Consider the following 20,581-nt stretch of genomic DNA (forward strand, 5'->3'; position numbering starts at 1 on the left):
ATCATCCTGCATTGTCAGCTCTCCTAGGGAAACTGAGGTCCAGGAAAACTTACAAAAAGGGCCATGAGTGCTAAGTAAGAACTCAGCAGCACTCAACTGGGATTGAAGACTTAGAAACACAAGGCTTTGAATGCCTCCAGAATATGCTCAAGAGCCTGACAGTGACTTACAAGACCCTCAGGTCCGGATTCTTCCAATATCATTTGTGAGAACTAATAAAAGGAAACTTCATTTATTATTTTATTTTTAAGTAAACTCTACACCAAATAAGGGGCTCAAATTCACAACCCCTAAGATCAAGAGTCACACGCTGTAGCAACTGAGCCAGCTAGGTGGCCCAGGAAACCTCATTTAAAGTGGAGTCAAAGGGGTGCCTGGGTGGCTCAGTTCATTAAGCATCTGACTCTTGATTTCAGCTCAGGTCATGATCTCATGGTTCATGAGTTTGAGCCCTAAGCTGGGCTCCATGCTGACAGTGCAAAGGGGGTGGTGGTGCCGCTGCTTGGGATTCCCTCTCTGCCCCTCCCCCCACTCATCCTCTCTGTTGCTGTCTCTCAAAATAAATGAATAAACTTAAAAAAAAAAAAAAAGTGGAGTCAGAAGGAAGAGTTCTCATGCCCTATCACTCCCCAACTGCAGGCCCAACAGGAAGGGACACACCTTATAAAATTTTATTACCCAGCTGGAGGAAAAAGGGTTTTTTTCTCCCTAGCAACTGCCCAGCCAATGAGACAATGCCACAATTCAGCCAATGAAAAGCCACTATACTTCAAACTCTCAGTTTACTTCAATGGACTTTTTGTTTCTAATAGCCCCTCCTAACTTCCTCCTTTCCTCTGTAAAAGAACTTCCTCTCCTTTGTTTCCTAGACTTGCCTGTGGTTTTTGCCAGGCTTAGTTGTCAGGAGTTGCAACTCTCTGCTATTCCAGAATACGCCACTTTGCTGTTAAAATAACTGATAGTTTTCATTTTAAGGTTAACACATCTAGGCTTTTTACAGGTGGGCCTTTCATTCAGTCAGACATTTCCGCAGGGCCTACTACGTGCTAGGCACCAATCATAAAGGACCTCACACACTGCTCACAATTATGTGAGGTAGGCATTATAACCAGCCCCCCCCCCCTTTTACAGGTTAAGGCGGCATTATAACCACCCCCCTTTTACAGGTTAAGGCACAGGTTCAGAGAAGTAAACACAGAACTGGAGTAACAGCGGAGTGTTTCAGCAGGCGCCATTTCCAGCCACAAAGCACTTTCCCACACCACATCCCACAGAGTTTCACTTCCAGGGGCAGTAATGGTAGTACTGCTTGATGGTTAAGAGCAATGGTTTGAGATTAGAGCTGAGTTTGAGTCTCCACTCAGCCATGTGTGTGACCACAGAAGTCATTTAACCCCTCTTGTCCTCAGTTACCTGACCTAGAAAATAAGGTTAATAAAAATGCCTTCCTCATAGGTCTGTTGGGAGGACAAATGACATAAAACACATAAACAGAAAGTCCTATGATAGAGGCCTGGATGGGAGTATTTTGTTTGTGTATCTAACCCCCCACCCCATCCCCTCTTTGGAAGAGTGCCAGGTCCCCAGACTCCTGGTCAGGTGTTCCTTCTGCTCTCTGGATGTAAAATCCAGGAGGGCCCATGACTGGAGAAGGGGAGGTAGCTGAGCAAAAGGACAAGTGATCAATGATCTGGCCATGAAGAGCCTTGAGTGAGACACATGTGGTCCCTGATTTAGGGAAAGGGAGGGGGAGGCAGGTGGGCTCCCCACGGAAACTTCCTGTGCCCCTGGAAGCTCTGAGGGTGGGAGAGGTGAGCATCCTGGGAGGGTCTCCAAGAAAGATGCGACTGAACTATTTGCGGGGGCGTTAATCAGGTCCTCCAGTCCAATCGGTCGCTGCTCTCGTCCTCTTGGCCGGCTTTTCCCCTGCAGAGGGCTCTTGCCGGCCGCGTCTTCCGGGAAGCTGGGGCTGTGAGGTGCGCTGGGCGTAAGCTTACCGAGGGCGCGCGCGAAACACAGTTGCCCCTCGCGCCCTTCCCGGCCGGGTGCGGGAGAACGCGAGGAGTGACCCTAAACCTGTCGCCGGGCTTCACCTTGACGGTCGCGCACCATCCGCCTCCGGCCCGCTGCCAAGCAACGGCGCGCTGCCCCGTGGGCCAGCGGCCGCGCGTCCTCCAACCCCCTTTCTCGCAGAGAGGGCGCGGGATCCTAGGCCGATCCAGGCCGGGTTTTGCGGCGGCATGCGAATGTGCTGATCCCTCATCTGCCGTTCTCCGCACAGTTGGCGGCGGGAGATCATGGTGCTGGACGAACTGTGGACCGAGCTCCCTGGCGCCTCCGTGGCTGCTCTGGCCTGCTGCTTCGTTGCAGCGGCCGTGGCCCTGCGCTGGTCAAGTCGTCGGCCGGCGCGGGACGCGGGGGCCAGGGCACGACGCAAACAGCGGGCGGCTCTGGAGACCATGGATAAGTCGGCGCAGCGCTTCCGCCTCCAGGTGACCGCTCGGGTCCCGTGGTGTGTGTGGGGAGGCACAGGGTGGGGTATCCCTAGCAGCATTTTCAGCCGCACTGGCGCGCGGAGGGGCAGGTGGAGGGCCGCGCAGGTGGAGGGCAGGTGGAGGGCCTCCACCGCGCAGAGGATCCAAAGCGGGCCATTCACTGACAGCAGACAGCCAGACGTGGGGCTCCAACCAATGAACCATGAGATCATAACCTGAGCTGAAGTCTGACAACCAACTGAGCCACCCAGTCGCCCTCCTGCCATAATTATAATCTTAATTTCTCCTTTGTGAGAGGGAGTGTGTGTCGGAAAGAATGCTTCTCACCTTACAAAAGGGAAAGAAAGTTGAGTTACCCGAGGTCACCCAGAAAGAACCCCTCTGGGGCTTTTTCAGGCCTGCCCCGAATAGTAAGGGGCAGTGAGGTAAGCAGGGCCCTGGGCAGGCCCCAGGGAAATACAGCAGCAGGTAGTACAGCTCCAGCCTGACAAAGCTAGCTGGGAGCCTAGATACCACCAGTGTTCCCAGGCATTGCTGGAGGAGGGGGAATCCTAATCACCTCCGGAATCATCACAAAATGGTTCACCTCTCTCGACTATAGAGCAACTGGAGAGTGAGGCCTGTTTCTGGTAACTCTCTGTTGACCACGTGAGGCTTAACCTGTAACGACTCTTTGCCCACTTTTTTCCCACCCTGCCCCCTGAATGAGTGTCAATATCCTTTCTAGACTGAATAGAAGAACTACCATCAATAGAATCTTATGGCTGGAAAAGATAAGCCAGAACACCTGCTCATGCCTCTGTGCCTTTGCACTTGTGGTCTTACCCCAAAACAAATCTCTTACAACCCCTTTTGCCAGAATTCCACTGGTCTTAACAAATGCCACTTCCTTCAACTGGATCTGATGTGTGGTTCCACCTCCTGGCCTTCTCCAAGCCCAGCTTGAAACCTGACTTTAAAACAAAATGATTCAGTAGATGAGTTGAGGGTGAATGTAGTTTTTGTTGAGACCACTATCGGTGGCCTGTGTGACCAAATGGAAAAGATATCTTGAAATAGAACAAAGGTGATAAAAACCATGAGGGAAACTAAAAAAGACATGGAGGATAATGTAGAACAGCTGAAATTAGGACAGTAGGGGACTCAAGGAGAGACAGCTGGAGGAGGGGCAGTGATTCAATGATAGCTATAGTATCCCTCCCTTGAGAAAGAATATGCTACTAGGTGGCCGAATGCTTAGTTACAACTTATTTGTACACTTCCCTGCGTTCTCCGTACAAATTTAATTTCCCCTGTGTTTGTAGACTGGCCTCCTGGAGGTGCAGATTTTCTCTGGTGTCTTGTGAAAGAAAAAATGTCTCAGCTGCCTGATAACTAGTTGAAGATTTAAAAATAGCTGTTAGCGGTGCTGTCATCAGCTGTCAACATGGAAGAACATAGGACAGAATTAAAATTTGTGCTAATTTTTTAAAAAATGGAGAGAACCTGCTGATAGCTTCAAGCTGAGGCTCACAGGGACTTTGTGGCACCTTGTAGCAAGGTGGGAAATGGTGGTGACCACACTCTCAGTGGCAAGTCTCCTAGTGTGGTGGCCTCTCAGCTAATTTTTACTTTCTTCCCCATACTCTTAGGCATTTTTTTTTTCTATAATGAGCACACTTATGTAATCAGAAAAAAAAAAGCAATCTTGCTATTGAAAATAGCAAGCGAGAAAGGCAAGGTGTAGTAAGTACTGTGTATATAGCATAGTCCTTTTGTACAAAAATAGAATATATGAAAACAATTACATACATGGTGAGCTTTTCATAAACTTTTTTGTCCCTGTGAGTTTTCATTAGAAACCATTAACTATGGTTTCCTTTTCAGAGAGAAACTGGGCAGGGTGGTCCCAGGGGTAGGGTGAATGTTCATTTTCATTTTGTGTATGTATGTGTATATATATTATATATATATATATATATTTTTTTTTCTGGCTGAAAGAGAACTTTTTGTTACTTTTAAATGTACAGAAAACTACAGTGTCTACTTAGCCCAGTTTGGTGGCCAGCGCTTTAGCCTTTGTCTTTTCTAGCTTGTCAATGCGAGCCACCGACTCTGGACCCAGGACGTTGCCTCCCAAGTGGCAGTGGATCTCATCATATCTGTCATTGTAATTGGTCCCGATGGGTTCCACCAGCTTAGTCAGAGCTCCTCTGTCTTCCAAGTTAACCTGCGTGAGGGTGACAGGGGTGCAGGTCTTCCTGTGGACCCGATGCTCCACCTGGCCTTCCCCTTGATGATGCAGTGGGGAACTCCCATCTTACAACACAGGGCAGGCAGGAAGACAACCAGCTGAAGGGGATCCACATCATGTGCCATCAGTACCAGCTGAGCCTTCTTGTTTTCTGCCAAGATGGTGACACATGAACCCCCGCTCGAAGGACAGGCGGCCTCTTAGTGGGGACATCCCCTTTGCCGGCAGCTTTCTTCTCAGCCTGGACCAACAATCTCTGCTTCTTTTCTTGCTTTGTCTCTGGTCTGTACCTGTGGGCCAGCTTGAGCAGCTGAGGAGCCGTTTGGCAGTCTAAGGCCTGGGTGAACTGGTTAATTGCAGGGGGCAATTTTAGATGCTTGTAGAGTAGTCTTTTGCCACTACAGCTGGATGTAGTGGGGCCCTTTGACAAAGCAGGTGAGGTACCTTTTGGACCGGATGTCCTGTCTGATCCCAGAATTCTTAGGCTTTTTCTCAAACGGGATTGACCACCTTCTCGGCCTCCTGCTTCTTCAGAACAGTAGGGGCTGGGGCCACCTTCTTCCCCTTGGCCTTCTTTCCTTTTGGTATCTTGGATGGCTGGAAGAGAGACAGCGCTTTCATTTTGTATATGTTTTTAAAACATGTATCACCAGGGATTATCTAGTGTATGTGGGGAGAGATCACAGCAGTTTGCATATGCTGTTCTTACTGTCTGGAACATTCTTTGTCCTCACTTAACCCTCTTTGCCAGGCCAACTATACTCTACCTTTCACCTGAGTATCACTCTTCAATAAAGCCTTCCCAATCCCCCAAGGCAGGGTCAGGTGGCCTTTCTTTCTGCTATTTTTTTCTGCTTTGTGGCTCCCTGTATTTTATATATATATTTATATTTATATATATATATATATATATAAAACATTATATATTTTATATATGTGTTATATTTATGTATATATACAATATATATTATATTTACATTATATTTATGTATATATATAATACATATATTTACATTATATAATATATATAATTATATATATATATATAAATATATATAAAATCCCAAGTGAGTATTATATCTATTTAACAAATTAAGAGAAGCGGGTAGAGCAGTGCCTGGGTGGCTCAGTCAGTTAAGCATCTGACTTCAGCTCAGGTCATGATCTCACGTTTTGTGGGTTCAAGCCCCTCATTGGTCTCTGTGCTGACAGCTCAGAGCCTGGAGCCTGCTTCGGATTCTGTGTCTCCCTCTCTCTCTGCCCCTCCCCTGCTCATGCTCTGTCTCTCTCTGATTCTCAAAAATGAATAAACGTTAAAAAAATTTTTTTAATAAAAAATAAATTAAGAAAAAGAGAAGGGGGTAGAGTGTTCCTGCTGTTAACTCCGGGGTACCAAGGCTCTGTGATGGGTGTGTGTGGAGGGTGTGAGTAGGTGGTATCTCATGGAAGTATGTGGAGGAGTCTGACAGGAACACAGCCTGGAAGCACTTCCTGGAATACCTCTGGAGCTTGTGGTGTGACAGAGACCTTAAGGAGCAGCCAGTCCTGCTTTGCACTGGCTGGCCTGGCAGGAAGGGTGGGTAGATGGCTTGGGCTTGATAACCGCTAAGGTGGCCCTGTGTGATCCAGGAAAGAAAGGATGGACAGGATGACTAATTGGATCTGGATGCGGGGGAGAGGGGGAGGGAAGGGCCCTGGCCTGTTCTTGCACTCTAACACCTGGATGGACTCAGCCCTTCCCTGCACAAGGGTACGTGGAACAGGAGACGGTGGAAAGTGGGGGAGCAGCGAGCTCAGGGAGAAGGACACAAGGGTGGGCGGCAATGGGAATAGCCCCTGAGCACCAGACCTCAGTTGGGTCAGGCTGGGTGGAGGGTCAGGAGGCCGTGGGTTAGGTGGAGAACCTGGAGTGGAAGCCACGAGAAGGATTCACTTCTCCCAGCATCAGGGAGGGAAGAAGAGGTACCCAGAAGAACGTGTCTCTTCCCACATCTGGCTCCTTCTCATCCTTCAAATCACACAAAGAAATGTCACCTCCTCAGAGAGGCCTGACCATCCCATCTGAGTCAGTCGTCTCTTATTTCCATCACAGCAGCTGTTCTTGTGTTCTCATACTTCCCATGATCTGTCCATTATTTGTTAACTTGTTTGTTTTCTCGAATGTAGGCTCTGAAAGCAGGGACTTGTCTGTCTTGGTTACGTCTAAATTCATAGCCCTTAACGTAGTCCCTGGCACATAGTAGGTACTCAGAACATGTTTGTTGACTAACTGAATAAATGGATGACAGAAGTAGCAGAGAAACGGGAGTAGAACCAGGGAGGGTAGTATCTCCATGCCCAGGAGGCAATTGAAGAGAGCTGGTATGTGGTCTCAATAGCTTTGAATACCTCAGTGAGACATGGAGCAAATATCAGAGTGGAGTATCTCTTGGATTTGTCACCAGGAGGTCCCTGGTGACCTTGGCAAGAGCAGAGGAGAGTGGGGGTGGAAAGTGGTGGCTGTGATTCAGAGATCCTCTCTCTGACCGTGTTTACTAATTGCCTCAATACCTTTGAGGAGGGAGCAAGCTGGGTTTTCAGGCAAAGGCTGACCCCAGAGACTGGGAGCCTTCAAGGTCTCAAATTCTTGTTTACTTATTAATTACATGCTTGCTTCCCAAAGCATGGACGTGCCTTTTTTGTTCACTGTTGGATCCCCAGGCCTAGTATGGTGCTTGGTAATATGTATCTGGAATGAATGAAAAACTCCTCTCTTTTAGTTGTGAGCCTCTAGCTATAGCCCCAACCACCCAGGATAGTGTCTTCTTTTTCTCATCTCCCTTGCCAGGGATTGAGTGGTTAGGTGCAGGTGGACAGCCAGTGGACAGCCTATGCTGAGTGGACGGAGAACTATAGTTTACCTGTATGGTCCTAGGTGATGCACTTAGCCACTTGGTGCCTTAATTCCTTCCTTCCTTCCTTCCTTCCTTCCTTCCTTCCTTCCTTCCTCCCCCCTTTTTTTTTTTAAGTTTATTTATTATTTATTTTGGGAGAGACAGAGACAGAGTGAGGGAGGGACAGAGAGGGAGGGAGACAGAATCCCAAGTAGGCTCCGCCCTGCCAGCATGGAGCCTGACACAGGGCTGGAACTCATGGAACTCACAAAACCATGAGATCATGACCTGAGCCGAAACCAAGAGACAGACGCTTATACCGACTGAGACACTTAGGCGCTTCGGTGCCTCAGTTTCTTTATCTGTGCAATGGGAATGGTAGCAAGATTTAGTCAGAACAGAGAGCAGCAGCATGGTGCAGTTGGCAGCTGTCAGTGGTGGTAGTTCATAATGGTTTAATAATCATACTGGGCATGGCCTCTCCCAGGGCACCCCGTCTGATAACCTCCTAGAAGAGGTATATCTGTCCTGTCCATAGGTGACGAGTGCCTGCCTAGGCTGGGCCACAGTTTCTGGTCTCAGAGCTGCAGGTGGGCATGTCTGTCGTGGGTTGGCATGTGACAGTTAGCATCTGCTTTGGCAGGTGTGGGGACTTAGGGGCATGGGCCACAAGTGTCAGCTGTAGGCACTTGAGGCCTGTGGGGTAAGGCGGTACTTATCTGAGGTGTCTCCCCAGAACCCCGACCTGGACTCAGAGGCACTGCTGGCCCTGCCCCTGACTCAGCTGGTGCAGAAGTTACACCGAGGGGAGCTGTCCCCGGAGGCTGCACTCTTCACCTACATAGGAAAGGTAAGGCCCCAGGCTGGGGATTGCCTGGATCCTCCCTCTCTCTGCAAAGGCTGGGGGGAAACCTGGCCTGGAGTTACTCTCTCGGGACCAGGGTGGGGCCTCAGTGCCAGGGGCTGCCAGGAGCTGTGTGCATGAGAAAAAGAGAGAGAGAGAGAGAGATTGAGAGAGAGGGAGAGGCAGGCTGACTTTGTGTGTGTGTTGGTGAGAGAGCAACACTGAGCATCTTGTCTTAGCTAAAAGCCTGGCTTTCAGCCCAGACTTCCCTCTCGCTCCCGCCTCCACCCCATCCGTCACCAAGTGTGGTCTGTTCTCTTTCTATAGCTCTCTCTGGCCCATCCCCTTGTCCCCATTCTCCCGTCCCCCGCAGCCACCCTGGTCTGCCACCACCATCTCCCTCCATGGTGGGGCCCCAGCCTCCTGGCCAGATTCCCTCTCAGGTCTCCAGTTCTTTAGATTCTGCTCTTCTGCTCCTCTTCAGTGTCTGGCATCCTGTCTGGTCAAGGCCTTCCGGAGTGTGGGCATCAATAGCTCAGCTGCCTACGGTTCCCTGGCACCCAGAGCCTGCCACACTTTGCACTGTGGGATTCCCTTTACCTGGAAGCCTCTTCTCCCTCTTCTCTTCTCCCTCTTCTTTGCCCCTCTTGGGGCAACAGGCACTGCTGGCTGAACCTTCAGGGCTCAGAGAAAGAGGCTGTCTTCCAGGGAGCCTCTCCTGACCCTCCCCAGCCTGAGTTAGGGTTCCCTCTTCAGTGGTCTTTCTTTCTTTTCTTTTTTTAAATGTTTATTTATTTATTTTGAGAGAGAGAGAAAGGAGGAGGAGGAGGAGGAGGAGGAGAAAAGAAGAAGAAGAAGAAGAAGAAGAAGAAGAAGAAGAAGAAGAAGAAGAAGAAGTAGTAGTAGTAGTAGTAGGAGTAGTAGTAGGGAAGAGGGGCAGAGAGAGAGGGAGAGAGAATCCCAAGCAGGCTCCATGCTCAGCACGGAGCTTGATGTGGGGTTTGATCCCATGACTGTGAGATCATGACCTGAGCTGAAATCAAGAGTTGGATACTTAACCGACTGAGCCACCCGGGTGCCTCTCTTTCTAACATTCTAACACATTTTCTCATGGCGTCCTAGGGCTTGTCTTATCCTTCATTTTCCCCTGTGGCTCCTTGTGGGCAGAGCTTGTCTCATTTGTCTTTGTACTTGGTGCTGAATACTTACTGGCTTTTGTACAGTAAGTGTTCAAGGAATGTGTTTGAAATGAAATGAAAGAAAAAGAATTGTGCTTTGTGAGTTGACTTGTGTGTAATTTCTTGAAACAGAGTGTGTGACAGTGGGTATGACCACTAGGCAGGTGGACATGCATGCCGGGTGACTGATGGGTGTGTGACAGTGGTGTGAGTGACTGCAGCAGAGAGTGAGGGAGATTGGCTGTATGGGGAGAGAGGACTGTATGCAGACCCCCGCACTGGCTGTGTCGGGAGGACACAGGCAGTCTTGACAGACTGTGCTGCGTCTCCTCTGTCAATGCCCCTGAAAAGTTGCTGCCCTTCGTAATCACCCACAAGTGAGCATTCTCATCACAGATTGGCCTTTTCCCTGCCTGCCTTGGGTAGCCTGGAGACCGATTTCATGTGCTAAGTTGTGGCAATGGGACCCACACCCATTTTCCTCAGATGTTTCACAGGGACAGGAGTATTTACTGAAAGCTGTGTATCATTTTGCCCTGGTCTATCCCTCCCCTAGGGCCTTGTGGAATGTGGTTTGAGGGCTATGGAAAGACCCCATGGCAGATGGCCACTGTTAGTGCATTGTTCCTTTTAGGCAGGCTTCTATCCCTTTAAGTGATTGGTATTAGTCAGTCACTCCTCTATGTGACTTTATTATCAGATTCTAGAGTTTCTGGGAAAGGGGAGGGTTAGCTGGGGCAGGTGTGGGCCAGGCCTGGGGCAGGAGAGAGCATGCTGGCCTCTGGGAGGCTGGAACCTGGCTCTAGTCCTGCTCTGTGCTGACTCCCGGTGTGGGCTGAGATGGGGACCTGCCCCTATCTGGTTCCTCCTGACTGCTTCACAGGCAGAGATATAGCTTAGGGGAGGAGGTGGAGCGGCCAGAGGTCATCTTCCTCCCAGCTCATCCCCTCTGGGGAGCATCTGAGGCCTTTGCGTGCCTTGTTTCTGCCCTGGCCCTGGAGTTACTCTCTCTGTCTTTGGGTTGAAGCCAGAGACTGCCAGGGTGAGGCTGGGACTAGAGGTCCCCAGTGAGATGGATGGTGGGCCCTAAGTTATTCTCTGCCCTCCTGGCTCCGGGCCATGTTGCTGGTTTTTCCCTGGGTATACTTTAAAAGGCCAATTTCATGTTATGTATATTCTACCACAATTTTTTTTTTTTTTTTTAAAAAGGCCAATCTCACTTTGCCTTGTGTCCATTTCTCCCTCTTCCAGGCCTGGGAAGTAAACAAAGAGACCAACTGTGTGACCACCTACCTGGCAGACTGTGAGACTCAGCTGTCCCAGGCCCCAAAGCAGGGCCTGCTCTATGGAGTCCCTGTGAGCCTCAAGGAGTGCTTCAGCTACAAGGTATGCCCTTGCCTCACATCAGGCTTCAACCCCCACCCCTGCCCCTGCCAGCCAGCTCTGCATCCTGGGTTATGCTGGGCCCTCAGAGGAAGTATCAGGTCCAGAGGCCTTGAGAGGGACCATGGGTGTGCTCTGCCTTGGCCTGTGAGATGGCGGTAAGAGTGGACCCTCTGCTGAAGGGCCCCTGATCCATCAGCTGTACACCTCTTGGCACCTATCCTCCCTCTAGGGCCAGGACTCAACACTGGGCTTGAGCCTGAACGAGAGCATGCCTGCAGAGTGTGACAGTGTGGTGGTGCAGGTGCTGAAGCTACAGGGCGCTGTGCCCTTCGTGCACACCAACATCCCTCAGTCCATGTTCAGGTTGGATTGGGTGCCGGGTGGGGGCAGGGGCATTGGCACCAGTGCGACCTGAGCTGACCCTTTCTTGCTTCCCCCAGCTATGACTGCAGTAATCCCCTCTTTGGCCAGACCTTGAACCCACTGAAGTCCTCTAAGAGCCCAGGTGGCTCCTCTGGGGGTGAAGGGGCCCTCATTGCAGGTGGAGGCTCCCCCCTGGGCTTAGGTACTGACATCGGAGGCAGTATCCGCTTTCCCTCCTCCTTCTGTGGCATCTGTGGCCTCAAGCCCACGGGAAACCGCATCAGGTATGGTGTGGGTGGTGGGTGGAGGGAGCTCCTGGATCTCTTGCTCTATGATCTTGGCCTAGCTCTCAACCTCTCTAGGCCCCAGGCAGGGATTCCCTCACTCTGGGGTTTTCCTGGGAGGGAATGTCACAGCACCATTGGTGTTGGTTCCTACTTTCTGAAGTGGTGAGAGTTCTAAGCTGCTGTATGGGTTTGAGGTTGGGCAGAGGGTGACCATTTCCTGTTTCCAACATTTTGTGTTTCTTATCCAGCAAGAGTGGCCTGAAGGGCTGTGTCTATGGACAGGTAGCAGGTGAGGTCTGGGGTTCCCTCAGTGCCCTGGTGGAGGGGGGTCTCCTGATCCAGTTCTACCCTGCATCTCCTGGGGGCAGTGTTTGGCTGCCAGGTTGGTCTAGGTGGGAGTTCCTACTTCCATGTCTCTGCTCACACTCCTAGGCCATGTCCCAGCCCTTGCTTGTGCCTCAGAGCCCATTAGGGTAGGGTGATCTTTTTCCTTCCCCTCCCTGCCCCACAGTGCAAATGTCAGTCGGCCCCATGGCCCGGGATGTGGAAAGCCTGGCACTGTGCCTGCGAGCGCTACTGTGTGAGGACATGTTCCGCTTGGATGCTGCCGTGCCCCCCCTGCCCTTCAAGGAGGAGGTGAGCAGGGTTGGGGGGCATGGGGTTGAATTTGGTTATCACTGGTGCTTCTGAGCCCAGAGAGCAGCCCCTTGGCATTGTGGATAGGGCTTGGAGGTTCTGTTTCCTGAAACCCACCCTCAAGGGTCTGCAGCCAGGGTCAGCTGCTTCCCTGCAATCAGCCACCAGATGGAGCTCTTGCCTGCATGTGGAGACCCTGAGGCTTCCAAACTGGCCTGGTGGGGTGGGCCTCTGCTGAGGAAAGGGCCCCCCTTCTGGCCCCAGCCTCTTCTGCAGTCATTGAGAAACAGGAGACGCATCTCAGAGAACAACTTGAGGGAGAACTTGGGTGTTTCTTGGTAGGCAGAATATCTGGACTTGGTGGGGTGAGTTCCCGCTCCTTGGCAGAAGATATTCTAACAACCCAGTGGTTCATGAACCCCTTTCTGAAAGGGAGGAAAGGAGGAGGTGAGGTCCCTTTTATGAGGTCTGGAACAAATTATCATGGGAGCCAGGACTTGCATTCTTGAAACAGGCAGTGGAGGGCCTTGGCTCAGGATGCCTGGGTTCTGGACCTAGTGTTGTCAGTATGTACTAGGCCTGTTTGCCCGTCTTCCTATCAAAACCTGAAGCCTCAGTTTCATCATATGACCAGTGGGAACCCTCATCCTTGCTGGGCCCCTCCTGCAGAGTCATTGTGAAGGTGTTTTGTGAAAGGGTCAGAGGCAGAAAGGGCTGGCCTCTCAGACAGTCATTTTCCAGGGATCCAGGCTGCAGCTTCTCAGCTGTGTTTGGGGCTGAGTAGCTTCAAAGATCCCTGGGAGCCCTACTTTGGGCTGCCCTCTCTTGACCTGATTCTGACTCCTGTGTTTGCCCCCAGGTCTACACAAGCTCTCAGCCCCTGCGTGTGGGGTATTATGAGACCGACAACTATACCACACCAACCCCGGCCATGAAGCGGGCCCTGCTGGAGACGAAGCAGAGCCTGGAGGCTGCTGGCCACACGGTATGGCTGTGGGAACCTGGAAGTCTTGGTGTGGCCCCTCCTTCGGGAAACCTTCCTGGTACCCATGGCTGCTGCCTGTCCCTGGCATCCTCTCACCCTGATTATTCTGTGGTTGGGATGGGAACTGTGTTCCTGCGGGACCATAGATAGAGGGTTGATCGTATTAATTAGGTTAAGTGATTGGTGATGAACTCAGCCCTGTGCTGGGGATGTGTGAGTGCTATATGGGAGGCTCTCATCAACTACAAACAATGGTGCACAACTGTCCAGAGATTCCCACCATCCCAGGGTGGTGAGCCAATGGGCTTTACTCTGCTTATCTGAGACAAGTTAGTTCATGTATGGCTTGGCTTGACTTCTCTCATGGTAATGCATTTTAAGGGAGTTTTCATGGGTCAGTAAGGCTGCCTTTGTGGCTCCAGGGGGTGCTACCATGCAGGCAGGATTGGTCCAGTCCATCCTCAGGGCCGCCTGGGAAGCATGGGGTTGTGGGAGTCAAGGGTTTTTAGGTGTGGGGGCCTTATACTCCTTAATCTTGCAGCTGATTCCCTTCCTGCCAAGCAATATACCCCATGCTCTGGAGATCCTCTCAACAGGTGGGCTGTTCAGTGATGGTGGCCACAGCTTCCTACAGAACTTGTGAGTGATGTGGACTTTGGGGTCTGGGGTGGGGACTTTAGACCCAGAGAGAGCAATGGGTTCTGTTACTCCCAGTGTGGGCCAATCTGGCAGAATATGGGGGACAGGCCTCAGCTGAACACAAAGAAGCTCTGAGCATTCTGGGCAGGGACCTCTCTGCCCCTCTAATTGTGCAGACTGAGCCTGGAGATCCTTTGCCAGGGAGACTTTAGAAAGGTACCGGCTCAAGGGGAGGCTGGATTGAGCAGAGCTTAATTGATGGGAGCTCATTGGGAGGTAGGAGGTGGGAAGGGGAGTTGCTTGTCTATTTGGGGAAGATTGGGAGACAAGGGCAGGATGAAGCAGGAAGGGAGACATCTAGACATCATGCTGTGACTTCAGGCTCTTCTGACTTGAGCCAAGTCTGCCTTTTCAGTAGTTTTCTCTTCTGTAGAGTAGGAGTGGGTGGGTTGGGCCAGGCCTACTTTAAGGGACTTTATTTTTTATTTATTTTTGAGACAGAGACAGAGCATGAATGGGGGAGGGTCAGAGAGAGAGGGAGACACAGAATCCGAAGCAGGCTCCAGGCTCTGGGCTGTTAGCACAGAGACCAACTTGGGGCTCGAGCTCATGGACCATGAGATCATGACCTGAGCTGAAGTTGGACGCTTAACCGACTGAGCCACCCAGGCACCCCACTACTTTAAGGGACTTTAAAGAGCTCATGTTTAGAGAAGCCTTTGGTCCTTAAGGGTCGATAGGAGTGGAAGATAGATCTGTGAAGGTGCCTCCTGGTCATGTGCCTGGGTTGACTGGACTTCTTCTCGTAGCTGAGTATGGTCTAGGCTTCAGCAGAAGGGGCTGCCCCTCACTCTGGCCCTGGGAATGAACCCTTAGGATCAGCCTTCTGAGACCTTTCCCTGAACTCTAGAGCTAGAGACAGCCTCAGAAACAAGAGTCATGGCGGCTCCGCTTGTACCTCTAGGCTGGCATCAGCATTTACAGGGGATACTCTCAGTGCCAATCCCTGGCCAGGGAGCTTTTGCCCTCATTGAGTCCTTATTGCTTTAAGCTGAGTTTGCCAGGGAGGGAGACACAGAGTCCTGCCTTGGGGAACTCCAATGTGGAGTGGAGTCCAGGCATCCCAGCAATCAGCAGAAACAAGTCACGTGTTTAAAAGGAGGCAGATAAGGGTGTCTGGCTGGCTCAGTCTGTAGAGCATCTCGGGGTTGTCTGATCTCAGGGTTGTGGTTCTGAGCCCCATGTTGGGTGTAGAGATTAAAGAAAAAAAAAAAGAAAGATAAATCTTTTAAAAAATAAATAAAAGGAGGCAGGTGAAGGGGTTGGAGACCAGTGGTTAGCAGAGTCTGTTGAAGAGGGAGTCTAGAGGGTGTCACCGAAGAGATGACACTGAGTAGGGAGTGCTGGACTGGACCCAAGCCAGGAGGGAGGCCTGGGGAGGAAATGCTGAACTGGACCCTTTGTCTCCCAGCAAAGGTGATTTCGTGGACCCCTGCTTGGGAGACCTGATCTCAGTTCTGAAGATACCCAGCTGTTTGAAAGGACTGCTGGCTTTCCTGCTAAAGCCTCTGGTGAGGGCACAAGGAGTGGAGGGCTGGGGTGGGCTGGCAGGGGGCCTCTGGGGCTCTTCCCCTCTCACCTTAGCCTCTCTTGGTTTGGGTGAGCATGGCCTCCTCTTCTCTCCAACCCCCACCCATACTCCTCTCCTCACCCCATGCCCTGCAATCTTCAGCCAGCCTGTGTGCTAAAAGAGGTGCTGACCTGGGACCTGGGGGAAGGGACAGAGGGAAAAGAGGCACAGGTGGCTTGGCTGCACTCAGCCCAAAGCTGAGTCACTAACACTGTGTTTGTCCTTTGGCAGTTCCCAAGGATGGCAACCTTTCTTGGCAGTATGAAGTCCCGGTAAGGACATTTCCTATGCCTAGATCCCACCCCCCTCTTCCCCTGACCTGGGGTTAAGTGGTTTCCAACAGGAAGAGATGAGGGAAGTAGCTTCTGAGGTGGAAGTGGCCCAGCCAGGGTGGCAACCTCTGTGGCTTTCAGATGGGACCTTGAAGTTTGCCTTCTCAGGGTCCAGGTCTGGTTAGAGAGGAGGAGCCTGAAAGGGATCACGGGAAGGATGGGTTGGAGAGGAGAAGACCTGGCTATGCATGGGTAAAAAGGACCAGGAAAGGAAGCATGTAGAGGCACAGGGGAGAGAGGGCTACTTGGGAACCTGTGAGAGACGCTGCTCTTGGAGGTCTGACATGAACTGAGCTTCACTGGGTCCTGCCTGCCCCTTAGTGGCTCCGGTGGGAAAAGGGCATAAATGGCCTTATTTTTAGGCCCTGACATCCTCTGGACTTGCCCCTTCTCTCACTGCCAGGCATTTAGGACCTTTGGCAGCTCTGGCCTCTCTTGTGTACTAAGGGTAGTTGGGAATGAGGCCTGATGTGGTCCTGGCTGTGCTGTGAAGTCACTAAGTGGCATAGTTTAAGTCCCTCTTGGGGCCTGCTTTTCTCAGCAGGACATGAACTTAGGGATTTGAAATTCTCCCTTGTATTGCATCTGTCTCAGAGCTCCCATAGTTGAGAAGCACCCATGGAGGATTGAGATCTGGGTGGGGGTGGGGTGTTAGGAGTAGGAGTCTGATGTTGCAAATCCCCATGGCCAGTGACCTCGTTCCCTCTGCCTAGGTCGGCTGGAAAGCTCTGGGAACTGCAGTACGAGATTGAGGTGAGGTCAGAGCCCCTAGAATGGAGTAGGGTGGGGGATGGGGTGGAGTTGGACAGGGCACCTACCAGTGGGCTCTCTTGGCCACTGGTCCCTCTGGTCCCCTGGAGTAGCCTGTCATTCCCCTTTCTGCTCCCTGGACTGGTCTATGATCCTCACTTGCCTAGGTGCTCATCCTTAGGGGCTGGGTCAGTCAGCTCCTGTCCTGGCTGCCTCTTTGCCCCCACTGGTGCTGTCTGGCACTACGTGGCCCCACCCTGGCAGGAAAAATGATGTTTATGATTCGTGTGGGAGGTGGAGCAACTGATGCTGCCTGAGAGTGGCCATGCCTGTGTGCCCCAAGGACCTCCATCCCTTCCAGGCTTAGTCCAGATCCAGGGGCAGGTGCTGGGGCCCGAGCCACCCTGGCCACAGTCCCTTCATTAGAGAGTCCCTGTGATGGGCTGGGTCCGAGGGTTCCTGCTGGCATCCTCCCCAGGTGTACCGCAACTCCGTGATTGCCCAGTGGAGAGCACTGGACCTGGATGTGTTGCTCACCCCCATGCTGGGCCCTGCTCTGAACCTGAACGCTCCCGGCAGGGCCACAGGTGAGGCCTGCTGCCCCACCACACCCCTGACACTCCCACCTGCCTTTCCTCCTCTGGAAGTTCGGCCCAGTGCCCAGAAGGCTGCTGGGAAATAGAAGAGGAGCCTTGGGGGAGGGCTACACCCCTTGGGGAGGGCCCTGCCCTTGGGGAGCTCACAGTCTGGCTGGAGAGATGGGAGTCATGTGGGATGTCCTGGGTGGGAATGAGCTCCCTGTTCACAGCACTACTGAAGTTGGAGATCTTGAGTTACAGAGTCTATGGTTTGGGGAGGTGGCGTTTAAAGTCCAGGTGGGATTTAGATAAGCCAAGAAAATAGAAACAACATTCCAGGTGGCGAAGCTTCATGGGCAAGGGCAGAGGGCAAGCCCCAGCAGGCTCTCCAGCCTACCTTGAATCTGGATTCCTGAGCTTTCTCATTCACCTGAATCTCCGTGGCCCTGGGAGAGAGCCCCTCTCTGTCTGTGGAGGCAGGGTGCCATTTCCCAGGGTGAAAGGCTGGGGTACAGAGAAGACAGTTGGCATTGAAGGTCGCCTGGCCTGCTGTAGCCGCTTGTGTTGTGTTTCAGCGGCTGTCAGCTATACTCTGCTCTACAACTGCCTGGACTTCCCAGCGGGGGTGGTGCCTGTCACCACAGTGACCGCTGAGGACGAGGCCCAGATGGAACATTACAGGGGCTACTTTGGAGATATCTGGGACAAGGTGCTACAGAAGGTGAGGCCACAGGGCCTGGCTTGGCCCCCAGGGTCCCCCTTCCCCTGGACTCCCACCCGCACTCCAATGCTGGCTGCTGTGAAGGAAGCAACATAAGTGCATGTAGTCCTTGCCTGCATTTTTTTTTTCCTTTTCTTTTTTAAGTAAGCTCTGCATCCAATCTGGGGCTCGAACTCATGACCCCAGGATCAAGAGTCACATACTCTACTCACTGAGCCAGCCAGGCACCCCCTCTCTCACCTTTCTTCATGCGAGACCCTGAAGGACAGCAGCCTGGCCCTGCCATGCTGTGCTGCCCCTCCTCTCCAGCTGGGGTGCCTTCTGGTCCCTCTCGGGGTCTTGCCTCCTCTACCTCCCATCCTGATACCTGTGTCCCTCACAGGCCGTGAAGAAGAGCGTGGGGCTGCCCGTGGCCGTGCAGTGTGTGGCTCTGCCCTGGCAAGAAGAGTTGTGTCTGCGGTTCATGCGGGAGGTGGAGCGACTGATGACCCCTGAAAAGCAGCCATCCTGACTGCCACCCACTGGGCTCTGGGGACCTGAGATCCACTCGATCTGTGTCCAGCCTAGTCTGGGCACAGCTGCCACCCTGTGAAGAAATGTTCAGCCTGGGCCAGAGGCTTCCACGTACCCCTCCCCTGATCTACAAGAAGCACAGATGCCCTGAGTCTGGACCTTGCCCCCCCTTCTGATCCCTCCCTCTGCCCTGACATGCCCACCACATGGCAGGCAGTGGGTGTGACATGGGCAAAAGCCCACTAACAGTCAAGAAATGTTTCTAGTCTGTATGCTCTCCGGCCATCATTGTCAGGGCATTGGGGGTTGAGCCCGACTCCAGCCTTGGCAATCTCATGGTTCCCATCCCCCACAGGAGGGACACAGGCTTCTCACCTCACCCATCCCCCTGTCCCCTCACTTAGACAAAGCCCTACTTTGCTAAACATTGCCCTTCTCTTCTTCTTTCCTTTGCTCCTTCCCTCTCCAAGGATGCCCTTTCTGCTCCTCTACCATTAAATCCTTCGAGGCCCAGCTCAGATCCCTCTTTCCCAAGAAGGCCTTCCCTCCTTCCTCTGAGCCCTGGACTAGGTGGACTGTTTCTTCCCAGTCTGTCCTCTGTGGTGAGCATCTGTGGGTGGGTTTGCTTCCCTTAGTACGCTGGTTCTCCTTGACAGGAGGGACTCTAATGCTGTATCTTTGTCCTCGGCGGCCAGCAAAGGGCTGGGCATAGGGCAGCAGGGAGTCTGGAGGGCTGGCCCTGAACTGGCTCTGTTGTGGGGAGGGGGCCCATAGGCCTCAAGAAGAGAGCATGAGACAAGGCGATCTGGTAGCACTCACAGGGCTGGCCAAGGACTGGATTGTTCTAGGAAGGCTTCCTGAAGGAGGAAGACATGTATTGAGTGTAGAAGGTTTCCAGAAGCTGAGATGGGGATGAGGACATCTGAGGGATAAGGAGCCACACACCCAAAAGACCACGATAAGTTTGGTAGATGGAGGTATTGAATGGGTACAGGAGAGGCAGCAGAGATACAGGTGGGGGCCAGCTCAAGGTGGACTTTGGGGGTTAGTTCAGGAACTTGACTTCTGTCTCAAGGGCAATGGGGAGCTCTTAAAGGATCACACAGATGCAGCAAAGAGCACAGACTTGGGGGACAGAGCCTGGAGAGGGATAAGGAGGCTGCTTCATGATCCTAATCTGAGGAAGGGGGCCTGAGGCCTGAGCTAGGGCTGTGGCCTAGGGGTAGGCAGAGAGGTGGTTTGGGAATTGAGAGTTGGGTTGGAAGTGAGCTGTCTCAGCTCAGTCTCACCTCTGCCCAATCTGCCAGCCCACCTTTTACAGGACTGTGTTGCCTGGCGGGTGGGCAACTAGTCTATGACTAGTCTGGGGACTTCCTGGCCCTGCTAAGCAGAGCTCACTCTTCCCTGGCCCCAGCTCTAACTCCCCTACTTACTGCAGAAGATGTTTCTGAGCCTAAGCCCTCAGGCCAGGCAGGTCCTAACCCTATCTGGCCCACTTCAGATCCTTTTCAGGGTAAGCTGCCTTCCCAAGGCTTCCTTCTCCACCCTGATTTTCCTACTTCTTTGGAGGGACTTTGCCTTCCAGGTTACATGGCCAGGGGCACCTCCACTGTCTGACAGTGGTATCCCTGCTCGGCCTGAGGCCTCACAATTCAAGACCAAAATCACATGGACATCCAGATTGGGACAGCCAGATACTTGCTGCACTTTGCCCAGATTCCTTGTAACTACTGTGTCATTTTGCCTCATATCGTTCCATAGAATCATCTGTGCCCTGGCCTGTACCCCTCCCTTGGCTTCTTCCTGCCCCATTTCTCTTTGGTTACTGATAAACTTGTGCTTTTAGACACAAGGCCACAGGGCGAGGGTGCCTGTCCTTTCCTTCACTGCTTCATTGATTCGCCCTTGGAGGCCAGTGTGGGTGCCCCTGCCTAACCCTGTGCTCAGTTCAAGCTTGACTCCCATCCTCCAGAGGCTCCAGGGCTTCTGGGGGTGGTTGGACATTAACACAAACACATCAGCAACCTGGGTGATCACTGCCTGGGGAAAGGTTAGACAAGGGTCAAATGCTGCTGAGGGGTGGGGGAGGTGGTCACCGCAGCCAGTGAATGTCCAGAGGTCCCAACCCACATAGACAG

At 52.3% G+C, this 20,581-nt stretch overlaps 1 protein-coding gene and 1 pseudogene across 1 annotated transcript; one reads left to right on the forward strand and one right to left on the reverse strand.

Annotated features, from left to right (window-relative positions):
* Positions 1-1,975: 1,975 nt before the first annotated feature.
* Positions 1,976-20,295, forward strand: FAAH (fatty acid amide hydrolase). Its single transcript, XM_003990052.6, has 15 exons — positions 1,976-2,492; positions 8,338-8,451; positions 10,875-11,009; positions 11,239-11,372; positions 11,450-11,656; positions 11,908-11,948; positions 12,171-12,295; positions 13,155-13,280; positions 13,822-13,919; positions 15,391-15,490; positions 15,781-15,821; positions 16,595-16,634; positions 17,110-17,218; positions 17,785-17,930; positions 18,313-20,295. The coding sequence occupies exons 1-15, from the start codon at positions 2,298-2,300 to the stop codon at positions 18,439-18,441; spliced, it is 1,740 nt and encodes a 579-aa protein (XP_003990101.1). The 5' UTR covers positions 1,976-2,297; the 3' UTR covers positions 18,442-20,295.
* LOC123379382 lies at positions 2,487-5,349 on the reverse strand (annotated as a pseudogene).
* Positions 20,296-20,581: the final 286 nt, after the last annotated feature.

This window comes from Felis catus, chromosome C1, assembly GCF_018350175.1.
Source record: "Felis catus isolate Fca126 chromosome C1, F.catus_Fca126_mat1.0, whole genome shotgun sequence".
Taxonomy (NCBI): domain Eukaryota; kingdom Metazoa; phylum Chordata; class Mammalia; order Carnivora; family Felidae; genus Felis; species Felis catus.

Bases quoted from the DNA above. Each gene is read 5' to 3' on its own strand.
- FAAH (XM_003990052.6), top strand. From the start codon at position 2,298: ATGGTGCTGGACGAACTGTGGACCGAGCTCCCTGGCGCCTCCGTGGCT. The intron at 2,493-8,337 runs GTGACCGCTCGG...GTGTCTCCCCAG, and splicing joins CGCAGCGCTTCCGCCTCCAG to AACCCCGACCTGGACTCAGA. The intron at 15,491-15,780 runs GTGAGGGCACAA...GTCCTTTGGCAG, and splicing joins CTTTCCTGCTAAAGCCTCTG to TTCCCAAGGATGGCAACCTT.